Below are 23,467 nucleotides of genomic sequence, written 5' to 3'. Positions count from 1 at the left end.
CTTGGATTGGGTTGAGGGGAAAGCCACTATTGCATATGTATGTGTATTTAGGGGTGTTAAACATTTGGATACTAAATAAAGACATTATGCTGAGTATTACAATAGCCATTTCTCTTCTTAAAAGAGGAAATGTAATCTTACCGTATCCACAAACCCTTCAGTGATCTATTCTTGGCTTTAATTATTTGCATTTTTTTCTCTTCCGTTTGTTGTCATAAGACATTTTACAGAGGGCAATTTAATGTATTTAGAGGGCAGTTTTATTGGCTTATTGTAATTGAATTTAATTTCACATTTTGCTTATCTGGCTTGGCCAGAGTTCAAATATGCTGTGGGAATTAGATTTCTTTATACAGAGAATTAAATGGATCAGTGGCATGAGTGAGAGAGAACCAAAAAAAGACTTGCTTCTGTACAACAATATGCTGATATTACAAATCTAATTTTACAAGACACCATTTCTGAAATCTCTTCATCAGTATTTGGCGATAAGTCACCCCTATTGTACTCCTCTCTATCTCTCTCTCGTCTCTCTCATCTCTCTCCTGATCTGGGCTCAGGGTGGGTGTCTCGTTCCAGGGGCTGAACAAGTGAGGAGCTCTTCAGCTGTGAGAATAAAAGACTGCCTTGTGGCATTAGAATGAAAAACGAAGGAAGGGAACAAGTGTGTGAGAGACTATAAGGGCTGGAAGAAGAGAAAGGGGTGGAGAGAGCAAACATGTAGGTGGGGGAATAGTGCAGGACAGAGAGAGCGAGGAAAGATATTTCTAGTTCTGAATGTAATTTGTCCATCCTGCTCTGGTGCTCCACAGAGTTTAAGGTGTCTTAAAGTCAGCTTGAGTTAGAAAGACACCTGTTTTCAGCACTCAGGATAACACATGGGACTGACAGAGCCACAGTTAGGATCTGAACTCATAGGTAAGGCTTTGATTGGCAGCTGGATTTGTGTGATGAAGTTTTCTGAATACATTTAGAATAATGCTGTACTCTCAGATTAGGTAATAATATGTACCTTTAAGGTACTAAAATGTACCTTTAAGGGGTAAGGTACACAGAACTAGAGGTGGATTTGTTGACGTTTTAAAGTATTTTATTATTATTATTATTTATTTATTTATTCATTATTTTTTAATTAGAGGTATTATGTAGCATACTTGTGTTCATTTAAAGCATTTTAAATTTGTAAAATTAAACCATATATATATAAGGGGTTGAACGACTTCAGATTTTTAAAAGTCGACATCGACTAGTCGCTGATGATGTCATGAATAAACAAATAAGCCTGAACCTGTAGCTGAGACTCGAACACCTTGTGCACAGCTAGCCTATGGCATATGACACAGCACTGCCCACATGGCTATTGCTACTGTAACAGCTATATCATTTTATCATTTCTTTTGTCTTTGGGTCATGTTTCTCACAGATTTCTGCTAGTTCTAAATCAGATACAGATAAAGCAGCACAGTAAAGATTATATTTATATGAATGCAATAGTGAGAGAGCGATTGCTTGTTTGAATTAATTCTACCTGGCAGTGTCTCTCTACTAATACTGAAGCTATTATAAGAAATATATGCTAGAACCTTTCAGAATCTAAGATCATTTTTTTTTGTGAGAAACCACAGAACAGCCGTGCTACTGAATGATTCTGTGCGCGCGCGATCTGCGAGTGATGTACCAGCTACTGTCGGTAGCTTATGTGTGTGCCTTACAATGCAGCAGTGCATTAGATTAGAATGGCGATTAACTTACCTGCACAATAAGCTGTTTAAAACGCACATTCTCACGGTCATTTTCATAATCACTTATGTCTTTATTTGTCATTTTAACTGTTTGGAAACAAAGCATAAATGTAGACTTCAATGGTTTCTTATCCTGTTGCGCCTTCTATGGGACCAGTGACTACTCGACGTCAAGCTTAAAGAGTCGTGGCAGAGCATTAAAGTCAACTAATCGACTAGTCAACTAGTCTGTGCAACCCCTTGTGTGTATATATATATATATATATAGCTCAGATTCAGAGTTAAAATGCAAAAGCCTTTAGGTATGTCTGAAGTTTTTCTTTAAAATTAGCATTTCTGTCTGGCTACTATGTATAGGTTTCTATGTAAGTACTGGTACTTCTGAATGGGTTGAGGCTGGGATTTTACACATTTGAAGTGAAAGTACTTGATGAACATATACAATGTGTGGAGAGCATTCACTCTTTTACATTGGAACTCTTCATATAAATATGTCTTTATACTTCATAAATATGACGCATGTCTATTTGAATCATTGAAAGAGGAACTGAAAGAGACAGAGAGATTTCCAAAGAAAAAGGCAAACTTTCAAAACATCATAGGGAAGCTGTCTTTAAAAAGTAACAGTGCAAATGTTACTATGGATATGATGTTATATTATGAGTTAAGAATAACCTCATACATGAATGAATTTCTTCATTTTAGTTACGGTATGTGTGAGTAATGGAGAAATCTGGTCTTACTATGGCAAATATGATTTGAGAATGAAAATGGGCTGCACTGGACCAACATGGGAATAATGGCCCTGACCTAAAGCATGGACAATGAGACTATTGTCCCAGTGGAGACAGCACTGTGCACACCAATGTATGAGAAGCCTGTTTTTGCAGGAGGGCTGTGCTGGGTCTGCTGACACATTTTTGCACCAGCAAAGCTTCTTTCACTAAAAGAGGCTGACTAACAGATGGTTTGAAAAATTCCTCACTGGTCAGTCAAATGACTCACCTGTCTAATTAATCTGGTGCAGAGATGTGGAAACACATTCAATACTTCTTCTGGACGCCTGTGTTCTGTGTGTCACCATGAACATGTGCTCGTTGTTGATAGTTTGATACTGTATATTCATGTATGCAAGATTGCAGAAAGTGTATGAAAGTTTCCCACACTGAACTTGTGGGAAAGAGAAAAAGAAACAGGGAGTGGATGAAAACAACAAAAAGAAGAAACTGAACACCAGCACAGACTTGGTGAAACAGTGCCAAACAGGATTCAGTGCTCTAGCTTTTTTCATAATGCCCAGACTTTCATTCAGTCAGTCTGGGTCTCACCAGCTCTAGACAGCATGCCCACAGACACGTCACGGACCAATTTATATGTCAATAATCTGCGAGTCTCAACCAGCTCTGGATCCAGGTATTGCTTACCTTCTCAGTTTTTTAACTCTCTCTATCTGCTTGAACCATAATTCCAGTCTCTTTTTCCTGGCGTGACCCAATAATTTGTCCATTTGATCATCATATATGAGTCCATATCTTTATCTCTTTAAGGAAATACAAACACCATGATGGAACGCTAATGCAGAACAGCAAATTGAAAATATCTTTATTTTTTTTAAACAGTTGCGATGGCAGTCTAAATTCTTTAAGAGAGTTCACTCAAATATTAAAAATCTGTTATCATTTGTTCATTATGTCATCTGCGTCGTTCCAAATCATAATGATAATTTTTTGTCCGAAAGGATTTAACAGAATGCAAGAAGTAATGTCACATTTGAATGATGGTAAGATTTCTCATTTTTGGGTGAACTATCCTTTTATTGTTCTTAAAACTGAGATAAAATGGAATAGGGTGTGATGTACATATGAGCGTAGGAAATTTTTGAAACAGAAAAAATGTAGGATGAGTTGTTGTTAATTGGATTTTGATGAATGAATGGTTTTTAGCTATTTAAATGACTGGAGAAGTCTGTCGTTTTCACCAGAAGATCGAGTTAAGACATTTGGATTAAACATTACAATGTCTAAATAAAAAAATATGAAATACACACATTGATGGAGCATTCACAATAGGATTCATAACATGCATTTACAAAATAGACAGGGTCCATTTTCATTTTATACTGAAGGGTTTAATAAGTGGTATGAGTGCAGGTGCAGTGGAGAATGTGGATGTCATGCTTCGTTCTGACATATCTGTGAGGTGTGCAGGAAAGCGTGAAATATTTGACAGATATAGGCATGTTAAGATGGGAAATGCTTGCTTGAATGGGGATATTTTGTGTCCAGTGGTTGCTAATGGAACAAAAACAGTGCATAATGCAAGAATTTTGGACAGCTCTGAAGAACATGAAGACATTTTTTTTCATGCTACTGTGCCAAGGAAACAAACCCAGTCTTTCTTCTCGTTTTCTCACAAACACATTCTGATTTAAACAGTGTTCTGATCTCAAGCATTTCTGCCACGCAAGCACTGTGACTGTTTTCTGGGGTGAGATCTGTGGTCAATCTTTCTGACGCCTTGTTGCTTTACTCTGATACTATAATAAGTGACTAGACTGTTGCAAAATGCTGCAAGAGATTAATGCCGCATGTTCCCGTCGTCAAAGAATTTATGAGTGAGACCAAAATGATTAGCTTTGATATCACATGTGTTATTCCAAGATAGCAGTCCAGCATGGAAATATGGAAAGTTATCTAGCAGCTAACTTGTGTGCTTGCCATGTGTTGACCATGTGAGTCACTCTGAATTGAATGTCTTAAATATAAATGTTGGAAGTTACTTGGTGGAATAATAATTTTCTCACATAAAGTCATTGGAATTTTCACTCCCAGAGAACAACAAACACATAAATAACTTAAATTTGGCTTTATAATAAGGAACTCATGGCTCAAAACATAACAGCTTTAGACTATCAGGCCTGTTGACATTTTTACTCAGTTGTGGGTGAGAAGGGGACAGCTGGAGACTGTTAATTCCCAGAGAGTAGCTAGATCATAAGGTCAACCGACAGGAAGGATCCCGCTTAGGAGCCCACACCGGAAGAGTCCGCTCCTCTTCCAGCTGTGGTTGCCTAGTTGCTGCTCAGATTTGTTTGTGTTCATTTTTTTATGTGTTTGGACTCTTTTTTACATCTGTCTTACTCACTGGCAGTGGCTGTGGAAAAAAAGCCTTTCTTTCTCATTCTCCACCAGACAGATATTTTCCTCTATTCCTCTCATGGCTTTCCCATGGTTTATTTAGGATTGTTACCAATCAGTCTGGCTTAGTGTATGATGGATTGCTCGGTTGTATGTTCACTAAGAGACAAATGTTTGCTTAGGAGTTCCATGACAACTTCATTGACTATTTTTGTTTTTTTGTTCCCAGCATCTTGTTTCCACAAATGAATCTAATTATGTAACAAATACGCTTAAAGTGACTCACATCAGCAGTTTTGCAGCTGTTAAACATCAAATGGAAAAGACCATTTTTGTTTTGCCTCTGTGGAGGAGGGAAGAACGGGAAGTGAGTAGGGGACTCCACCTGGAATATCAAGGTCTTTTCCGTTCTCCACAACAGCATTTAAACACAAATCTGTTTGAAATAAGTCCATCTGATGGTGATTTGACAACTTTTTTATACCATTCCAGCAATTCTTCAACAATAGAAACTAAAGATGCATCCCATGTTTCTTACTACCTAACCATCTTCTAAAGGCTTTAAAATAAAAACCTGGTATTAACATCTTAATGTATTTCTTAAATGGATAGTTCAGCCAAACATGAAAATTCTGTCATCACATATTCACCTTTATGTCATTCCAAACCTGTATTACGTCTGTGAAACACTTTTATGTTCCACAGAAGATGAAACTCATACAAGTTTGGACCAGCATGAGGGTTAGAAAATGCTAATAGAATTTTCATTCTTGGATTGAATATCCTTTTAATAATTCAGTTATTTTTAGTAATACGTTTAGTTTTTGAGCAGTAAGCTGAGCATACAAGTAGTAAACAGGTGAGCCAAGTTTACAGATGATGATTTCTGTGTGACGTTGTAGATATATGTCCCTCGTGATTCAGCTTTCTAAATTTAGACATGAACTTGACGATTATTCATGGTTGCTTGGAAAGACGGAACGCACACCTGGATTCTGACAGAGATTTTTTTATGTGGATTCCTCTGCTAGTGCTTTCTCTCGCTCTCGCTCTCTCACTCTGTCCCAGCTGTGGTGGTACTATGTTATTCTGTCCTCCAGAACTTCAGAGCATTCAGTAAGAGACATGAGCGAGCAGCAGAGACAAACAAACAGCGAGAGCTGGACTGTAGACTGTCAGCCAATGGCTCAAAGGTGTAAACACAGGACATAGCACTGAGATTGTGAGTAAACAAGGCCATGCAGCAACAGAGTGGATCTTTCTTGGGCTAAAAAAGATGGTGAGTGGGCTTGAAATTGCTTATGGGGTTTTAAGAACTTGGTATTAGGTATTTCTAAACACTCTAAATAGGAATTTTGGTTCATTTGAGTACTTCTTTGATTTGGGCTGCTGTATAAGTGAATGAAAAAATGTATAATTCTGCACTAAATCAATGTATATTGCATTTATCAGATTTATGCAGAGAATATGAGTGCTCAAATTATTTCAAATATATAATACAAAATACTTAGCATATATGTTTTTATTTTTATTTTTAATATAGTTCAATAAATTAATTTTATAGTTTAATATTAGATTATATTTTAATTGACATTATAAGTATTTATATATTCATTTTAAGCAAAGATTTATTTTTATTTATTTACGTTTTAATGTGCTTTTTGTTGTATTGTTTTTAACTGCTGCCTGTCTTGGTTGTGATTTTTTCATAAAATACATTTTGAATCTCAGGTTGATTTAACATTGTCATGGTATTAATGTAGGGGAAAAAAAACATCAAGCCTTCATGTTTCCAGTCTTTGGCTTCTATTTACCATATTCACCTACTGTTCGTGCTAGCTGTACTGTTATATTAGCTGTATGTTCTTGCTGTTTCTTTACTTCTCCCTGTAACTTTTACATACTGCCATGTGTCTATATAAGTGTGTGTGTGTGTGTTTGTATGTTTAGCCTGTATGATTATAGCCCCTGTAAGAGGATCTTTGTGGTTTGTGCTATGTGGTTGTGTCTATTTTCTGCTGCAGAGGGCAGGACACAGTGGCATAACTGCAGACTTAATGACACATTTCAGAGGCAAGCCACTTACCGGCATAAAAAATTCTACTTGAACTGCTATTAGGTGTATATTTGTTTATATGTATACAGGTATCTTTGAATCAAGGTGTCAGACTCAGTATATGTCTGTATGTGCATTAATGTCAGTGTCTCTGTATTGTCCAGCTGTGTGTGTATGTGTGACAGTGAGAGCAGTGACCATATTCAGTATAGTGACAGAGGCTTTTTGTTCCCTCTTCCCTCTGTGTCATATACTGGATGTGATTGTGAGAGGCAGCCTGCAGGACTTGCCAGCTGCACTTGCAAACATGACATCATGAATGAAGGGAGAGAGAGGCTAGCTAGGGGAAGGAGCGAAAGAAGAGGAAGTTTGGTTTTGTACCAGCTGTTGAGTTAAAAACCATAAATGTCCATCATCATCTTAATCAATATTCATTCACTGTACCTAACCTGTCTTTGCTTGTTTGGAGAAGCAAAGCGTCTCATTCCAGTCATTTCCCTGACTGGACATGCCAGCAGAGGAAAGAGCTTTCCTTGCATTAATCTCACAAAGCTTTGGCTTTCAAACCTGTGTACAATTTAGGATGTCCTTTTAAAAACATTTCAAGGAAACAGTTTAAGGTAATCTGTTATGTATGTTATATTATATTATACAATGTTATATTAGAATTAATATCATAAATGCGGGTCTGTTTTTGATGTTTTGGTGTACCTGACTGTAAATGTTGAATGTAGCTTTGTTGCAAAAATAGAAAAATGTGAAAAGACTGCTTGAAAAGAAGTGATCCAAAAGAGTGAGTTTGAAAAGGATTACTAAATTGGGGTGTTTACAATTAAAACAAGAGATTCTGATTCAGAAAATCAATTTATTTGACATCAGATATGCTTGTTCTGATTCTAAACAGCTGTTTTTATTGTTAATATGTTGTCAAGAAAAATGATATTGAAAAATTAAATTATTTACATTTTTTTGGACAATAGGCTATTTCCACAGTAAAGGTTTGTTTATATTACTTTCTGTTGGCTGTTTAGAATTAGAACAAGTGATTTTGGAATAAATTACTCTTTTGAATCGGAATCACATGTTGTGATTGTAAACAGCCAAAATGCTACTGAGAAATGTAGTGATATTGCTGCCCTTCACTGATTCTCAGTGACCATTATATACAGAAATGCACGCATTTTTGATGTACTGTAAATGTTAAATGCAGTTGTTTAGCTAAGCTACAGACTACTCTATAGTTACTCTAAAATGAAATTAGCTAAACTAAGCTAAAAGCTTCTCTTTAGATATGACTGATAACGTGTGATTTTAACACCCAGACTGATTGAAAAGAACCAATTCAAAAGAGTCATTCTGAATCACTTGGGATTTTTACAGTATGTTCTGTTGGGTGTTTAGAATCAGAACAAGTTATTCTGATTCAGAATAAATGGCTCTTTTGACTCTTTTGAATCAATTGTTCTGATTGTAAACAGCTGCTACTTACACAATAATATCACTTTGCAAAGTAACATGATTTTAAGTTACAATACCACCTTGAGAAATGTAATTCAACAAATATATTCACTACTTTTAGTGACGTTACTGCCCTTCACTGATTCACAATGGCCGTTATGTACACACATAGACCCTGATGCTCAGTTTGTCTTGCGGGTCTGTTTCTCTTTGCTTTCCAGTGTGTTTTGTCTGAGAGACAGTGTGAGTCAGAGACAGGGGAGAGGTGAGGGAAGGAGAGAGGGGGGATTTCAGGTTAGGGATGTTCCAAAATGACTGATCTGCTTTGATGTGTGTACTGACCTGAGGTCTAGTCTAGTTTGTTCACGCTAATGTGCCTGTGTCTGTACCATAGATAATTGGCTGCATCTGTTTACTGTGAGTCTGGGTTTGCGTGTGTGTGTTTGTGTGTGAGATGAGTCACACTGACTCATGCTGTGTATTTCGACTAAGATGCAAACTCCGGTCTGTTCACGACAGTTGGTTAATCACAGTATGCATTTGTTAGATCACTGCATGACTGTATTTTGTCTATAAAAAGGAAACACCTGATGAATTTTATAATTCACTGTTAAGATCAAAGACACAAGCTTTAAATACTGTAACTGTGCTAGATCCACATATTTATTCTAATAGTCTGCTAATGTTGTTTAAATAAAACAAATATGAGTTGTAGTTTTGACTCATTACATGTAATTTCAATCACATTTTATGAGACATAACCTAATCACCCCTTCAACTATGGCCATTTTTGGACTTTTAAAACATCTTGCTGTTAATCTTTATGTAATTCCAGGATCTTAATGAATGTCATGAAGAGATCGATAACTCCATAGAGATGGACAGGCTGAATCGGAATGTTCCAGAACACGGCCGTCAGACTCATCAGGTCCTACAGGTAAGTGTGTGTGCTGAGAGGGTGAATCTCACATTTCAGAATTTTACACACAAACACACACACACAAATGTTGGGTTTCTGTGTTTTATTGGGACATTCCATAGATGTAATTTTTTATACTGTTAATACTGTATTTTCAATCACCCTACACCAACTAAACCTACCCCTTACGGGAAACTTTTTGCATTTTTAGATTTTCAGAAAACTTAATTCTGCATTATTTATAAGCTTGTTTCCTCATGTGGACCAAAAAATGTCCCCACAAGGACAAGGAATTTGGATATTGCCATCTTTGTGGGGACCTTTTGTCCCTATAATGTAGGGTTTACCAGGACCACACACACATTGGGTTTCCATGTTTTATGGGGACATTTTAACTTTCTGCTATTTTAGATTTTCATTAAAAAAATTTCTGTATGATTTATACGTTTTCCTCATGGGGACCAAAATATGTCCCCAGAAGGACAAGGCTTTTGGATATTGTCATCTTTGTGGAGACAATTTTGTCCCCATTTTGCAGGGTGTAAACCAAACCCCCCCCCCCCCCACACACACACACACACACTTACTTACATACCATTCAAATGTTATTTTTAAAGAGTGCTTTAATGTTGGTTATCTGCTTAATCTTCTTTAAAATCTTTTAAAAGCATATTATAAATATAAGGTGTTAAAATGTCTATATCAGCAAATCTGAGGGAAAAACAAAACAATAGACAAAGAATTCTGAAAAAATCCTAGGTTATGTCACCAAAATTTGGAGTCTGCAGCTCTCCACAGGAAGTGGAAATGAAGAGGTGAACTGTTCCCTAATTATAGGGTTCATCACTGTTGCTTCGAGAGGCTGAGTTCAGCCTTTCTGTCTGTATTTAATCTTGCTCAAACACTGCACTGTATTCAACCAATCAAACATTACAGGGTCTCATAAACATCAAGCCATTAGTTCAGGGCACCTGTTAAAACTTCACTAGTAAAGTTGAGTACACACTCACAGAAACAAACAACTGAGCCGTATATGGAAAAAATGTCAGAGGACAATGGAAACTGTGGAGCAGCTTTATATGTAGCACTATTATCTGGAGATGACAGGATAAGATATGAAAGCTAAAGCAAACTACAGTGACATTTAATCACTTTAGAAATAATTCATACATTGTTATTAGAAGCTTTATTGCTGTTCAGTTTTAAAGGTTATTTCTTTGGACGCTGGTACTAGACTCGTAAAAAAAAAAAAAAAAGATGATGTGAAGACACTTTAAAGATGTAAAATCTTAATTTAACTGGTGAATGGTGTGAAAGTTAGAGGTGTAAAGTCCATTCATACCACAGATATGGGACTAAAAAACAGCCAAGCACAAAAACAGCTATCACAATCACAACTGTAATAGATAATTCCCTACTATATGTATAACATGCATTCAATGCAACTTCTGCCTGATGTATTGTTGATTAAACTGTATTTTACTTCATGAAGTAGCTGTTTTCACACTGATCCTACTGTTACTTAGCCTGGGCCCATCCTTGTGATGTCAGAACATTCTCCTTTTTTTCCAAAAAAAAATAAACGTCTTCAGTTTTTTTTGCATGTTTATTTTGTATATAAATTTGTTTTCGTCCAGCCCACTGGATAATCCCAATGGTCTGTCCATTCCTAATAAATGATGTGAAATTTCCACTGGTTGCTCTTCAGTTACCAAAATCCCTTCTAGTGCATCAAAGCCTGTGTGATTTCTAACATCATCTTAAGATTATCAAAATAAATGAAATGTGCCATTTCCTTATTAAAAACATTAATTATACCATTTGTTTCTATGTAGAACAGCACTCCCCCAAACAATAAAGTGCGTCTTACCAAGCAAATAATCCCCATGCTGCCGTTGAGAACCTCCATCTGTGACATGCTGAGGCCAAATATGTTCGTCCTTTGGTCATTTATCGGTCTGGTCCCTTGTCTTTCATCTAACAGCTAAATCCTGTTAGCCTCTTAGCCTGCATGGTGGTACCTGATGGAGCTAAACCTGTTTAGTCTAGTTAGCCTCTTACCCTGTTGCTGCAGTACTCAGTGGCCCTAACTGAATTACACTAATCCTGTTTTAGGTACCCTGGGCAGTACAGATCATTTTAACGGTGATCAAAGGTTGTAAAATATGATCCATTATTAAAAGGTTTACTGTTGTATTGCCCTCATATGTTCACAGAGCACACCACTGGACCTGATTGAAACAGGCAAGACTCTCAAAGTCCAGGCAGAACGACCCCATCTCGTCAGCTTGGGAAGTGGCCGTCTGAGTACGGCTATAACGCTGCTGCCCCTGCCAGAGGGTAAGTTTAGTCTGAATGCAATACACACCCTCATGAAGTATCCACAGCAGATTCTGTCTACTAAATTAGATGCAAATATTGTCGTTTGACTAAGGATGTGGTTTGCTTAGTGGCAATGCTTTCAAATTCTGAGACCTAATTATATGATCGTACAAACAGAAGGGATGCCAACTGAAAAACTTGAGACTACAAATAAAGATTAGTATTTGTGTGTGCTTGTGCGGTGATGGGCAGGAAGTTCATGAGAGAGGACAAAGCTCACTGTACTGTCCTCATAACTTGGCTATGCTTCATTTCATGAAGAATGACAAATAGAGGACTTCTCCTCCCCTGACATTGAGGAAGAATGAGAGCAAGCATGCAAGTATAAATCCCAGAGGAAGTGGATGTAGTGCACTATTCATCAGTGAATTATTTCATAGTGGATTGAATACGATTTCCTGTGCTCATGTCAGTAGATACATAGATACATAGAATTCATTATAATTAATAAATTAAATGAAAATATTGGTGGGATCCACCCATATGATAGATCTAGTATTGATTGAGTTTTCAATTTAGTATTGAATTTAGACTGAGTATTGAGGTTTCAGCTGTTTCTTGTAAATTGCATTCACAATGGAAGTGGCTTTTGAACAAGAGACAGAATTATGAGGCTATGACCTGACTTTGACACAACCCCCTGTTGCTTCACAGTGTGACTGAGCTTGCTCAAGTGAGAGCACATTTGTCTTGGGGAATGTGTATTACTGCCTAGAAATGTTTCCTTTTAAAGAATGAATTATGTTCATCTTCAATCTAAAATGCAGCATGCACCCACCCCTGTCACTTGCTTCCTACCACTGTCTCTGTCACGTCTGCTCTCACAATAGGCTTGGGTTATGGCTCTTTTACTCACATCTGCTTCATAGACACTTTGAATGAAATAACTCAGACGGGGCCGGTCACTTTAAGGGGGAGTGGGGGTTTGTCTGTCTTCTCTTTGTTAAAGAAGCAGACATTAACCTGTTCTTTTGCTGCAAACCTTGTGCTGCAGCATTTCATATATTATTGCAACATTTTCAAGTCTTGTAACAATTTAAAATGAGTAATTAATTAAGTGTTATCTTTCCAATACATCCTTTTTAAAACCTTTTATTGTTACACCTTATGTCTAATCAGTGTAGTTTTATGCAACAATAATCAACTGAATCTCCATCACATGTTGCAGGGAAGACTACTCTCGGGCATGGGAACACAGATATTAATATTCAGGGTCCGGGTGTCACTGCTCTACATTGCTACATTGAAAATGTGGGGGGAGCCATCACCCTGTACCCCTGTGGAAATCAGTGCTCAATGGATGGCTTAGCAGTTACCAAACCTGTCAGACTCACACAAGGTAAGCAATGGCTCATTTACAGTTGGTGTAGATTTTTAAGGTTGTTCTTATGCTCATTCAACTACTTTAATTCAATATATGTTGAATACGTTACAAAATTAGCATTATTCTTAATGGGAAATTTGAAATGTCTTGCTGATGGTTTATTAATGTTAGCATTTCTTTCGAATTTTTTGCTTTTATTTTTAACTGGTTGCCTTGAACCTTTTTGACAGTTAATCAATAGATTCAGCCTGCTCATCAGTAAAATGCATTTCTGAATGCCATTCCACTTATCAAGAGAATTAGTCATCGAGTGGCTCCAGTGGACAAATGTTTCAGCTATTATCAGACTGGATGGACTGCTTGGTTCTAAAGTTAGAAGAAGGCATATATAGTAAATGAGAACTAAGGCCTTTGCTTAAATTCAGAATGCTGTGAATCTTCTATATAATGCAATGCAATAGCTGACTTGGCGTCAGATATTTACCATTTCACCATAACCATGTGTAACCATATTGTGTAAACAATGATAAAGGTTTGTTTGAACATCCCTTTAAAAAAACTTGACTTTACACTACTCTTGAGCTATTTCAGGCTGTCCACTTTGGAATCACATCAGTGTGTATTTGTGTTATACATGGGGCCCGGAAATTGCACCATGATAATGATTAGGGCTTGCTTGAACTTCCATTTGAAGAACTTGACCTTGCCCTGGTATGTCGGGCTATTTCAGGCACTCCAGATTCACATTGCTCTTTATTAGTTGTATACATTGGGAACGTGTAATGCTACAGAAATGTGATGTTTTGTTGGATTGTCTTATTTTATCTTATTAACAGCAGCTGTAACTATTAAAAAAATTGTTAAGCTAGCAGATTTCAAGCCTGGTGAACCTAAGCATGTATTTTATAGTGATCATGTTGATCCAGATGAGCTGATTTGCAGTCCACCCCACTGTTCGCAATCTGTGCATGACAATAACATGGGACAGCCGGCGAGAGGACAGCTGTCCAACGTGCCACCCATGCGCCTGCCAATACATTTGTCTTAATGAGGCGTCAGTAGTCCTCAACAGACTTAATGCCCGTAAAGTATGCCTTTTTAAACTCAGATTAACTAAAACATTCGGGTTGCATTAAAATAACGTCTGAACATCCGCGAAGTCCAGAGTTTCACAGAGAAGAAAACTATGTTTCTATTTTAAATTCCCCTGATGTCTTATTGAGTAGTATTAACTGCTTCTTTTTTGTCTTGTCCGTTTTCTTTGGACTGGCGATGACAGTCGGGCAGGTGACAGCTGTGCTGTTTTGTGTTGTAGCAGAAGTCAGTGAGTGGACGCGTTGTCGTAGCGCTTGACATTTACATCACAAAAGCTGCGGACAGACACGCGCTCAGTGCTCTTTACTCCACGCGACACGCGAGAGCTCCAGTCCACACAAACAGTGTCCGTCGTTTCCCAGCGTTTCCAATCGCTTGGATATAAGTTTGAGTTTTATTTTCCAAACCTGGTAGGTGAAACTGCTATATCTTTAATATTTTACCAATGATTTGCCTGTGACGCTGTAAAGTCGCGGTTTTGAACACCAAAGACACCGTATAGGCTATTGATTGACCATTGAACGCAGTTTACTAATTCCGTTGTGCCGGCTAATGTGTTTTAAGAAAAATAATAATGTTAGAATTAAGTGATTTTATTTATTGTCTCAAACATCTAAACTATAGCTGAATATATTAAATATAGTATAGCCAAACTTTACTGTAATTTAGCTCTGTTGTAATTGTTTGCAAGTGAGTAGGCCTAGGCTGTCTTAAGATACGGGTATTAACATGGCTTTTTTCGTTTATTTCAGTAACGGGTGTAGTAAATAGAGAGTTATTAAACAAATTACTTTAATACTGTTTAATGTTTTTCACACACTAAAATGTAAAGTTCTGAAGCACTAAAACAGCAATAAAACAGCACTGCAATATATTTTCTCAGATTTTTGACCTTTCTAATGAATTACAACGAAACCCTTTTCTGACCTCATTAAGCCCAGCCTGACCCCTCTGATACCCCCTTGTGCCATATGCCTTTTTGATTGTTTAGTCTTTAGTTGTGTAAATAGAGGTTATAGTCTGTTATCAGTGATTTGACCTTATTCATTCTCTCTGTACCACTTTTTTAGGAAGTGTACAAACTGAATGTTTTCTTTTACTTCTGAGTGAATTCTTTGACTGGCCCATAACCATTACAGATGTAGAGATTGTCCCCTTTAGATTATTTCTGAAATGAAGAATGTGTTTGATTTGTAAAATATTATAGTCTGTTCCTTATTCAGTCTCAAATATGTGGCTACATCCATGTTCTTGGTTGTGTTTATAATGTAGTTTTGCCACATATATGTACAGTACATGGACACTTTATGAGGTTCAACTTTGACATAGTCATAATGAAGAAAGTGGTTTAATTTAGAAAAGACAGCAACAAAGACAGTGATATATGTACAGTGGTGAACCAGTGTTAAAAAGAGGGATTTTAATATTATAGTGTTGCATGTCATATCCTGTCCTCTACTGTACTGTAAGTCATCAATGAGTCATACAGATCTTATGTGCCACTGTTCATTATGAAATGGAAGTCTGGGTCATAATTCTCTGGCATTTTGACAGATTTTGCATTGATCCTTCTGCCCTGTTAATCACAGCACTTTCATAAGTGTTATGAATGTAAAGGAGGCATGTGTGTATTTCCTACTAATAGACAATCTTAGTTTAATCTCATTGTTTGAACTCTATGATATGGCAAGATAAGCTGTGATACGAGTTGCAATAAAGCATGTAAATAAGGACACAGATTCAGGCCAGACAAATGCTGTGTGACTTGTACTGATTGCTTTTGTTTGGCTTTATTATGTTTCATCCACACCCCTGTTTTGTTTCATTCAGATGCTCTAAAAGATTACCTTGAATGAATAAAGTCAAGTTCATGAAGATTTAATTACACTTTCAACAGATGACTTTTCTTGAAGTAAACCTCTCCTCCATTCAGGGTTGCTGAGTATAGCTCTGGCAACTCCACCCAATAAAATTGTTAAAAAAAGGTCACGGAAAATGTCAGCTGACGTATAAACACTGTATATTTCACAAATCCAATGACAGTTTTCATTTTTTACCCCCTATTCTGGTAAAAATGGTTTTACTGGTGTAACTTAATGTTGTAAGGTGCAGTCTTGAATTGAGTCTTTTTTATTAATAATATTGCTTACTTAAAAGAATTTCATTTAGAAGTTTCTTCATAAAGCACTGTATAATTTCTATTCTTTTATTGTAATACAACAAACTTTCTTTTCTTTTGGTATTTCAATGCTGTTTGTCTGCTTGCGTATGCTTTTTTCTCAGGGTGTATGCTGTGTTTTGGTCAGTCATCCTTTTTCCGCTTTAACCACCCAGAGGAGGCCCTCAGGATGAAGAGTTTGATGCCAGGCGGAAGCCCTGGATTTACCAGTACCTACAAGAACCACTCAGGTATGTATGCAGAAGCAAAATTACACTGACCTGGAATCTGGTAGAGTAAGACAGCTGCTCTGGAAGCCATGGGGAGTTAAAGTTGCCGAAGGCACTCAGAAAGAGAGAGAGGGAGAGAGAGAGAGCGCACTACATTTGCGAATAATGGTGCACATTACGTTGATTTAATTACTAAACGTTATAGCAAACGGGGCACAGAGAGGCATTGTACCCTAGATAATTATAACAAGTTCCAGACACTGCTCAGGTGACACAAATCTGCCTAAAATAACTCGGCCTAATCCTCCCTCTTTAATATCCATGTTATTGGAGAAAACTCCAGCTGTATCTGTGCCCATTTTAAACACTGCTCTCACTCATTCAGCATTGACTCGTTTCAAAGAGTCTAGAATCCAGGAAGTGAGATCCTTGAGAAATCACTTTGAAAAGAATGGGAATTTGAATGGCCACAACAAGCACTCTGTCAACTGCTGGAAGTCCCCTGTTGGGTGACCTTGGCTTTGACCTTGTTAGTTTAGAATCCTTAAACACCAGATTGGACATTTTAAAGGAACATGGCACCACAACAGTGATGAATATAACATTGTTATTATGCCAGTGTGGGTGTTAACTGTGCATTACTTTTTTTCTAATGACCCTGTAGGTTTTTCATTAATTAGTTAAAAAAAAAAACATTGAAATGGCTCTTTGGTTTGATAATAATTGCCTGTACTTGGAAAATAAACCTTAACTTACTGTGCATTTTGAGAATATATTTAAAAGGCATTATATTTAACAATATGGAAGACACTTGCAATTTGCAAATTGGTTGTACAAATAAAATTATTTTATGCCTCACACATTATGAGCAAACAGCAAACGAGCTGTTCCTTATGAAGCAGTGTGACAAAAAGTTTTTTGTATTATAATTACAGAAAGGTCATTAAATGTATTTTTCAGTTCAGTTAACATACCAAATATTTTCAGTCATTTTGTTTATTAAATTTATTTATTTTTTTGTTCTACAACATCATTAGATCCATCTTTCAGTCACTGTCCCACAGTTTCAGTTGCTCATTTTTCATTTGACTTAATCTTAAAATTCTACATTTTTAAATTATTATGAATTCTTAGCCACTTTTTTCAATGGATTCAAGAAAATAACAACTTTGGATGGTTGTGGTGCAGCTTCTGCTCTGACTGCTGCACAGTAGAAACATAATATTCCAGAAATCTCAAGAACTACTTGTATGTTTGGAAAAATGACAGTAACTATTTTTAATGTTTATTTCAAAATAAAACAATATTTGTAGGGTCACTTCCCTTATGTGTTGTGAGCTCATGTTCTCCCCACTGTGCCACAGCTCTGACTAAAATAACGTGTTTATTGCATGGTTAGTGCACCGGTGGCCCTGGCTGCAGAGAGCGAACAGAACTGAGTGCATTCAGCTGGTCTTGAGTGTGCAGAATGAGTCATGCCATAATTCAAGCTCCATTCTCCTCTGTCCGCTCTGACCTTTGGGCTGAGGGTGGGATTCTTGCCATCCACAGTCTGTAGGCTGAGAGACACACCCAGAGTGTGTAAAGGAGGGGGAGGTGTGTGTTTATATGCATTTTACCCAGCCCTGTCCTGCATGGGGTTAGAGCACATGTGGTATGACAGTTTTAAACATAGAATTTCAAATTCATGTGATTGCCAGATTTGAGAGATAGATGTCTGATTTAGGTTTTGATGTTGTTCAGTTAAAAAAAGACTTGTATGTAGTAAATTATTTTTTATATAATGGGTTGTCATAGTTCAATATAAAAAGAATGGTTCTGGGTAAAATAGAAAAAAAAGATAACATTCATACATTAAAGAATTTGAAAGCAAATTAAAACAGAGTAAAATGTTTTAAAGTCAGTTTTAACCTTCAGAAAAATATATTGAATGTATGTATTTATTTATTTATTTATTTATTTATTGTGTATGTATGAAGAAGCCCTCACATATGTTTGGGGTCTGAAGAAGTCTCTTATTTTCACCAAGGCTGCATTCATTTGATTAAGAATGCAGTAAAACAGTTATATTGTGAAAAATTCTTATAATTTAAAATAAAATTTTTCTACATTCATATATTTTAAAATGTCATTTTTTCCTGAAATAGCAAAGCTGAATTTTAACCAGCCGTTACTCCAGTCTTCAGTGTCACATGATGCCTCAGAAATCATTCTAATATGCTGATTTGGTTCTAATATGTAACATCTCTTATTATTATCAATGTTGAAAACAGTCGTGTTTCTTAATTGTTATGGAAACTGATATTTTTTCAGTATACTTTGTCCTTTGTAACATTTTGTAACATGTCCATATAATGTCTATACTGTTTTTTTTTTTTTATCAAACTAATGCATCATTGCTGAACAAAACTATTGATCCCTTTCAAAAAATTGTATTGCTAAGCCCAAACTTTTAGATAATAATATGTACAGGTGCATCTCAATAAATTAGAATGTCCTGGAAAAGTTCATTTATTTCTGTAATTCAACTCAAATTGTGAAACTCGTGTATTAAATAAATTCAATGCACACAGACTGAAGTAGTTGAAGTCTTTGGTACTTTTAATTGTGATGATTTTGGCTCACATTTTTAACAAAAAAACACCAATTCACTAGCTAGAATACTTCAAAAAAAAAAAACATTTTTAGAGAATTGTTGGCCTTCTGGAAAGTATGTTCATTTACTTTACATGTACTCAATACTTGGTAGGGGCTCCTTTTGCTTTAATTACTGCCTCAATTCGGCGTGACATGGAGGTGATCAGTTTGTGGCACTGCTGAGGTGGTATGGAAGCCCAGGATTCTTTGACAGTGGCCTTCAGCTCATCTGCATTTTTTGGTCTCTTGTTTCTCATTTTCCTCTTGGCAATACCCCATAGATTCTCTATGGGGTTCAGGTCTGGTGAGTTTACTGGTCAGTCAAGCACACCAACACCATGGTCATTTAACCAACTTTTGGTGCTTTTGGCAGTGTGGGCAGGTGCCAAATCCTGCTGGAAAAGGAAATCTGCATCTTCAAAAAGCTGGTCAGCAGAAGGAAGCATGAAGTGCTCCAAAATTTCTTGGTAAACGGGTGCAGTGACAATGGACCAACACCAGCAGATGACATTGCACAACAAATCATCACAGACTGTGGAAACTTAACACTGGACTTCAAGCAACTTGGGCTATGAGCTTCTCCACCCTCCCTTCAGACTCTAGCACCTTGGTTTCCAAATGAAATATAAAACTTGCTCTCATCTGAAAAGAGGACTTTGGACCACTGGGCAACAGTCCAGTTCTTCTTCTCTTTAGCCCAGGTTAGACGCCTCTGACGTTGTCTGTGGTTCAGAAGTGGCTTAACAAGAGGAATACGACAACTGTAGCCAAATTTCTTGGTGGCTCTTGATGCCTTGACCTCAGCCTCAGTCCATTCCTTGTGAAGTTCACTCAAATTCTTGAATTGATTTTGCTTGACAATCCTCATAAGGCTGTGGTTCTCCCCATATTCTTTGAAGGCTCAGGAAACCTTTGCCGGTGTTTTGAGTTGATTAGCTGATTGGCATGTCACCATATTCTAATTTGTTGAGATTGGTGGGTTTTTGCTAAATGTGACCCAAAATCATGACAATTATAAGAACCAAAGACTTAAACATACTTCAGTCTGTGTGCAATCCCTTACCAAAAAGTAGTATACTTCAAGTTTACTTTGTTAAGTATACTTAAGTAAAGTTCAAGTATACTTTTAAGTATACTTTGAGTATAACAATAGCAAACTTTGAGTACACAACTAGTTTAACACTATGTTTGTATTTTTTACTGCAATTATACTAAATGCGAACTTATAGGTATACTGACAATTTACTAATTAAATACTTTTACACTTTGAAGTATAGTCTCAGTAAACTACTAGTTTGAAACTTCTTCTTCTTCACTTGTGTTTTTTTGGAAATTCTATGCAGAAGATGTGTACTAGCACCCTCTACCGTATAGCAATGAAAACATGAATTGTAGGAGCACAAGTATAGCTCAAATATATTTAGACTTTTTGTAAGTATAAGTCAAGTATACTTAAATGTCTTTTTAAGTTTATTTCTGAGGAGTATTTAATGCCCATTTCTGAGAAGTACATAAAAAGTAAACTAAAAGCATACTTTCCTATTTTTTAGTTTAAAAGAAGTATACTAATAGCACACTTGAATAAACTTCTTTTTCATAAGGGATGAATTTATTTAATACACGAGTTTCACAATTTGAGTTGAATTACTGAAATAAACGAACTTTTCCACTACATTCTAATTTATTGAAATGCACCTGTATATTTTTAAAAAATCACAAATTACGCATTATCGCATTCATAATTGGCAATGAATCGCCTGCAATTATAAACGCGATATTTCGTAGCTTGTCAGTGAACTACAGCTCTATGTATTAAATGGCGCTTCATCTGAAAGCACATGCTGGAGATTTACTACTAATCACAGAACCGGCTTTACTGAAGAGATGCGCATGACAATCACATTCGATTATTTGCACAGCCCTACCTGGAACATACGTATGTTGTATGAGTCTGCTACATTTGATATCAGTTAAAATTTAGAATCATCAAGTGTTGTTGTTTATTCTCTACAGAAACCCATGGGCAGCTCAATGGAAACCACCTTCCTTTGCAAGAGCGACCTCGTCCTGGACATGGCACTCCAGTTCGCTCTGTTGAGAAGGATCTTCAGGACATTATGAATTCTCTGACTATGGCTGAAGGCCAGACTTCCTCATCTGAGCAATGTAAAAAAGCCCGCCACCCCATTCCAAAGTCTGCCATGCTCAACGGGAGTGGCCACAGTCTTGTCTCCCATCCAACCAGTCCTGGTACTTTGTCCGTAAGCTCCAGCTATGAAAATACCAGTCCTCCTTTCCCCCACCTCTCCACCCCTTCTGTGGTTAGCAGTACAGGGTCTTGTTTGAACTCCACTAATACCCATTCCACCAGTTACACCCATATCGTCCAGGCCCCGGTGCCACAGCCACGCACTTTTGCATCCAAAGTCAGCAGTTCCAACGGAGGGCTCAAGGATCAAGAGAGTTCCAGGCTTCAAAAAGCCTTGACTGAAACCCCCTCAAGCCCAGCGACAAACCGTAGAGGTGAGAGTCCACATCTGGACCATGGTTCTTCTTCTGGGTCTGTCTCATTTGCATTTGGAGATTTAGGCAGACAGGTCAATGTTAGACTCACCTCTTTGTCCTCAACAGGATCTTCTAGCCCTAGATCCAGTGTTGGCTCATCAGTCCAAGAAACTTCTTCCAGTCTTCAGACCCATTCACGTGCACTCCTTCCTCCAGACAGTCCCCAGTCATCCCGTCGTGGTGTAGAACCATCCAGCATGTGTGAACGTCCTCCTCTCAGCCCGTCCACAGCACGCAGAGGTGTCCTTGGGGTGCCAGTTCTCCCTGGACCTATAACCGGCGTTCCTTTGACCTCTCGTGGCCGGACTGTACCAGATAGTCCTCGTCTTCAACGACGAGCCACGGCTGAGGAAGAAGTAGGAAATACGAAATTGCATGCCAGAAGTCCATCTCCTGTATCTGCTCTTTTGAAGGACCAGTCTTGCAGTAAGCAGAAGGGGGGTCTCACCCCAGCTTCTGGCTCTCAGACAGGTGTCTCTCCCCTCACTAGTCCCCGTAACCAGAGAAGGGGCTCCAGGGAGCCTTGGCAGGTTCAGCCGCGCACACGGGAACGCAAGAACAGCATTTCAGAGGTCAGCGACAAAGAGGAAGACCTGCTGGAGTACCATCGCTGGCAAAGAGAGGCGAGGATGCGTGAGCAGGAAATGGAGAGGCTGGTATGTCTGAGCATGTGTATATTTACAGTATTTGTCAAAGGTTTGGACATACTTACTCAATAAGTACTAGTTTTACCATCAAACTATGAAATAACAAAATGGAGGTAAAATACCATTTAAAAGTGTGGGGTCAGGAATTAAAAAAAATAAATGTATACATTTATTTCGCAAGAATGCATTTAATTGATCAAAGTGACAGTGAAGACATTTATAATGTTACAAAAGATTTATATTTCAAATGAATTATTCATCACAGAATCCTGAAAAAAAAATTATGGTTTACATGAAAATATTAATACTGAAGTAATGACTTGTGAATATTTTGTTTCATAATCACAGGAATTAATTGAATTAAAAAATTATATGAAATTGGAAAAGTTTTTTAAAATGGTAATAACACTTGACAATAACACTGTTTTACTTTATTTTGATCAATTAATGCAGGTAATTCCATGTTAAATCAACATTATATTTTGCCATTTTATTTTAAGGTTTTTTAAATCTTAGTTTTGTAAATAATTTTTCTTCAAAACTAATTTCAATCATTTAAGCAAAAATGCTTTAGATCAAAAGGTTTTTAAGATCATGAGACATAAATTGAGTCCATTGTGTCCAAACTCTTAACTTGTTTTCAATAAGAAGAATATGATTGACATGCCCAAATGCTGATGTGGGATATGCTGAGGTGTTTTTTCACTTTTCGAATTTAATCTAAATATGAGTTCTGGTACTAATCAAGTCATAGTTTGTCTAAGTGAATGCAGTAGAGTGGATATAGATTGCTGTAGAGGACTGATGAGAGTATTTGTTTGATGAGGCTTTGAGTGTCATTGGCTTTTGGAGTGGACTTAGAGGTCAGCGGGTGGAGTTTAAATGGAGACAGTTTTCTGGTAAAGACATAGAGCAGTCAGGAATAACACACGGATGTAAATTCCTGAGGCCTTTTTAAATGCTCATGTGCAGAACGTGTGGCTGCCCAAAGACTATATTTACCCGACACAATCTCAGTGCTTTGAGCTGCCCTCTTCCTCATATGCACACACACATACTGTCCTCCTTTAACAGTCTAAACATTCGTCTCCACCAAATAGCCCCCAAATTAACCACC

General features: G+C 37.2%; 1 protein-coding gene across 9 annotated transcripts in view; it reads left to right on the top strand.

Moving 5' to 3' along the window:
- The first annotated feature begins 651 nt into the window (after window positions 1-651).
- phldb1a (pleckstrin homology-like domain, family B, member 1a) overlaps window positions 652-23,467 on the top strand; it is a 43,749-nt gene continuing 20,933 nt past the window's right edge. For 2 of the 9 annotated variants that reach the window (XM_042724064.1, XM_042724063.1), the window contains exons 1-6: window positions 5,851-6,158; window positions 9,229-9,330; window positions 11,529-11,652; window positions 12,863-13,033; window positions 16,397-16,522; window positions 21,152-22,359. In XM_042724064.1, coding sequence (XP_042579998.1) covers window positions 6,156-6,158; window positions 9,229-9,330; window positions 11,529-11,652; window positions 12,863-13,033; window positions 16,397-16,522; window positions 21,152-22,359 — 1,734 coding nt within the window. In that variant the 5' untranslated portion in view covers window positions 5,851-6,155. Of the gene's footprint in view, window positions 919-5,850; window positions 6,159-9,228; window positions 9,331-11,528; window positions 11,653-12,862; window positions 13,034-13,768; window positions 14,524-16,396; window positions 16,523-21,151; window positions 22,360-23,467 lie in introns of those variants that run through there. The other 7 variants (XM_042724072.1, XM_042724066.1, XM_042724067.1 and 4 more) reach the window with 6 other exon arrangements.

Source organism: Cyprinus carpio, chromosome B5 (assembly GCF_018340385.1).
Source record: "Cyprinus carpio isolate SPL01 chromosome B5, ASM1834038v1, whole genome shotgun sequence".
Taxonomy (NCBI): domain Eukaryota; kingdom Metazoa; phylum Chordata; class Actinopteri; order Cypriniformes; family Cyprinidae; genus Cyprinus; species Cyprinus carpio.
Note: the sequence above shows the minus strand (reverse complement) of the source record. Positions and strands in the feature narration are given on the sequence as shown.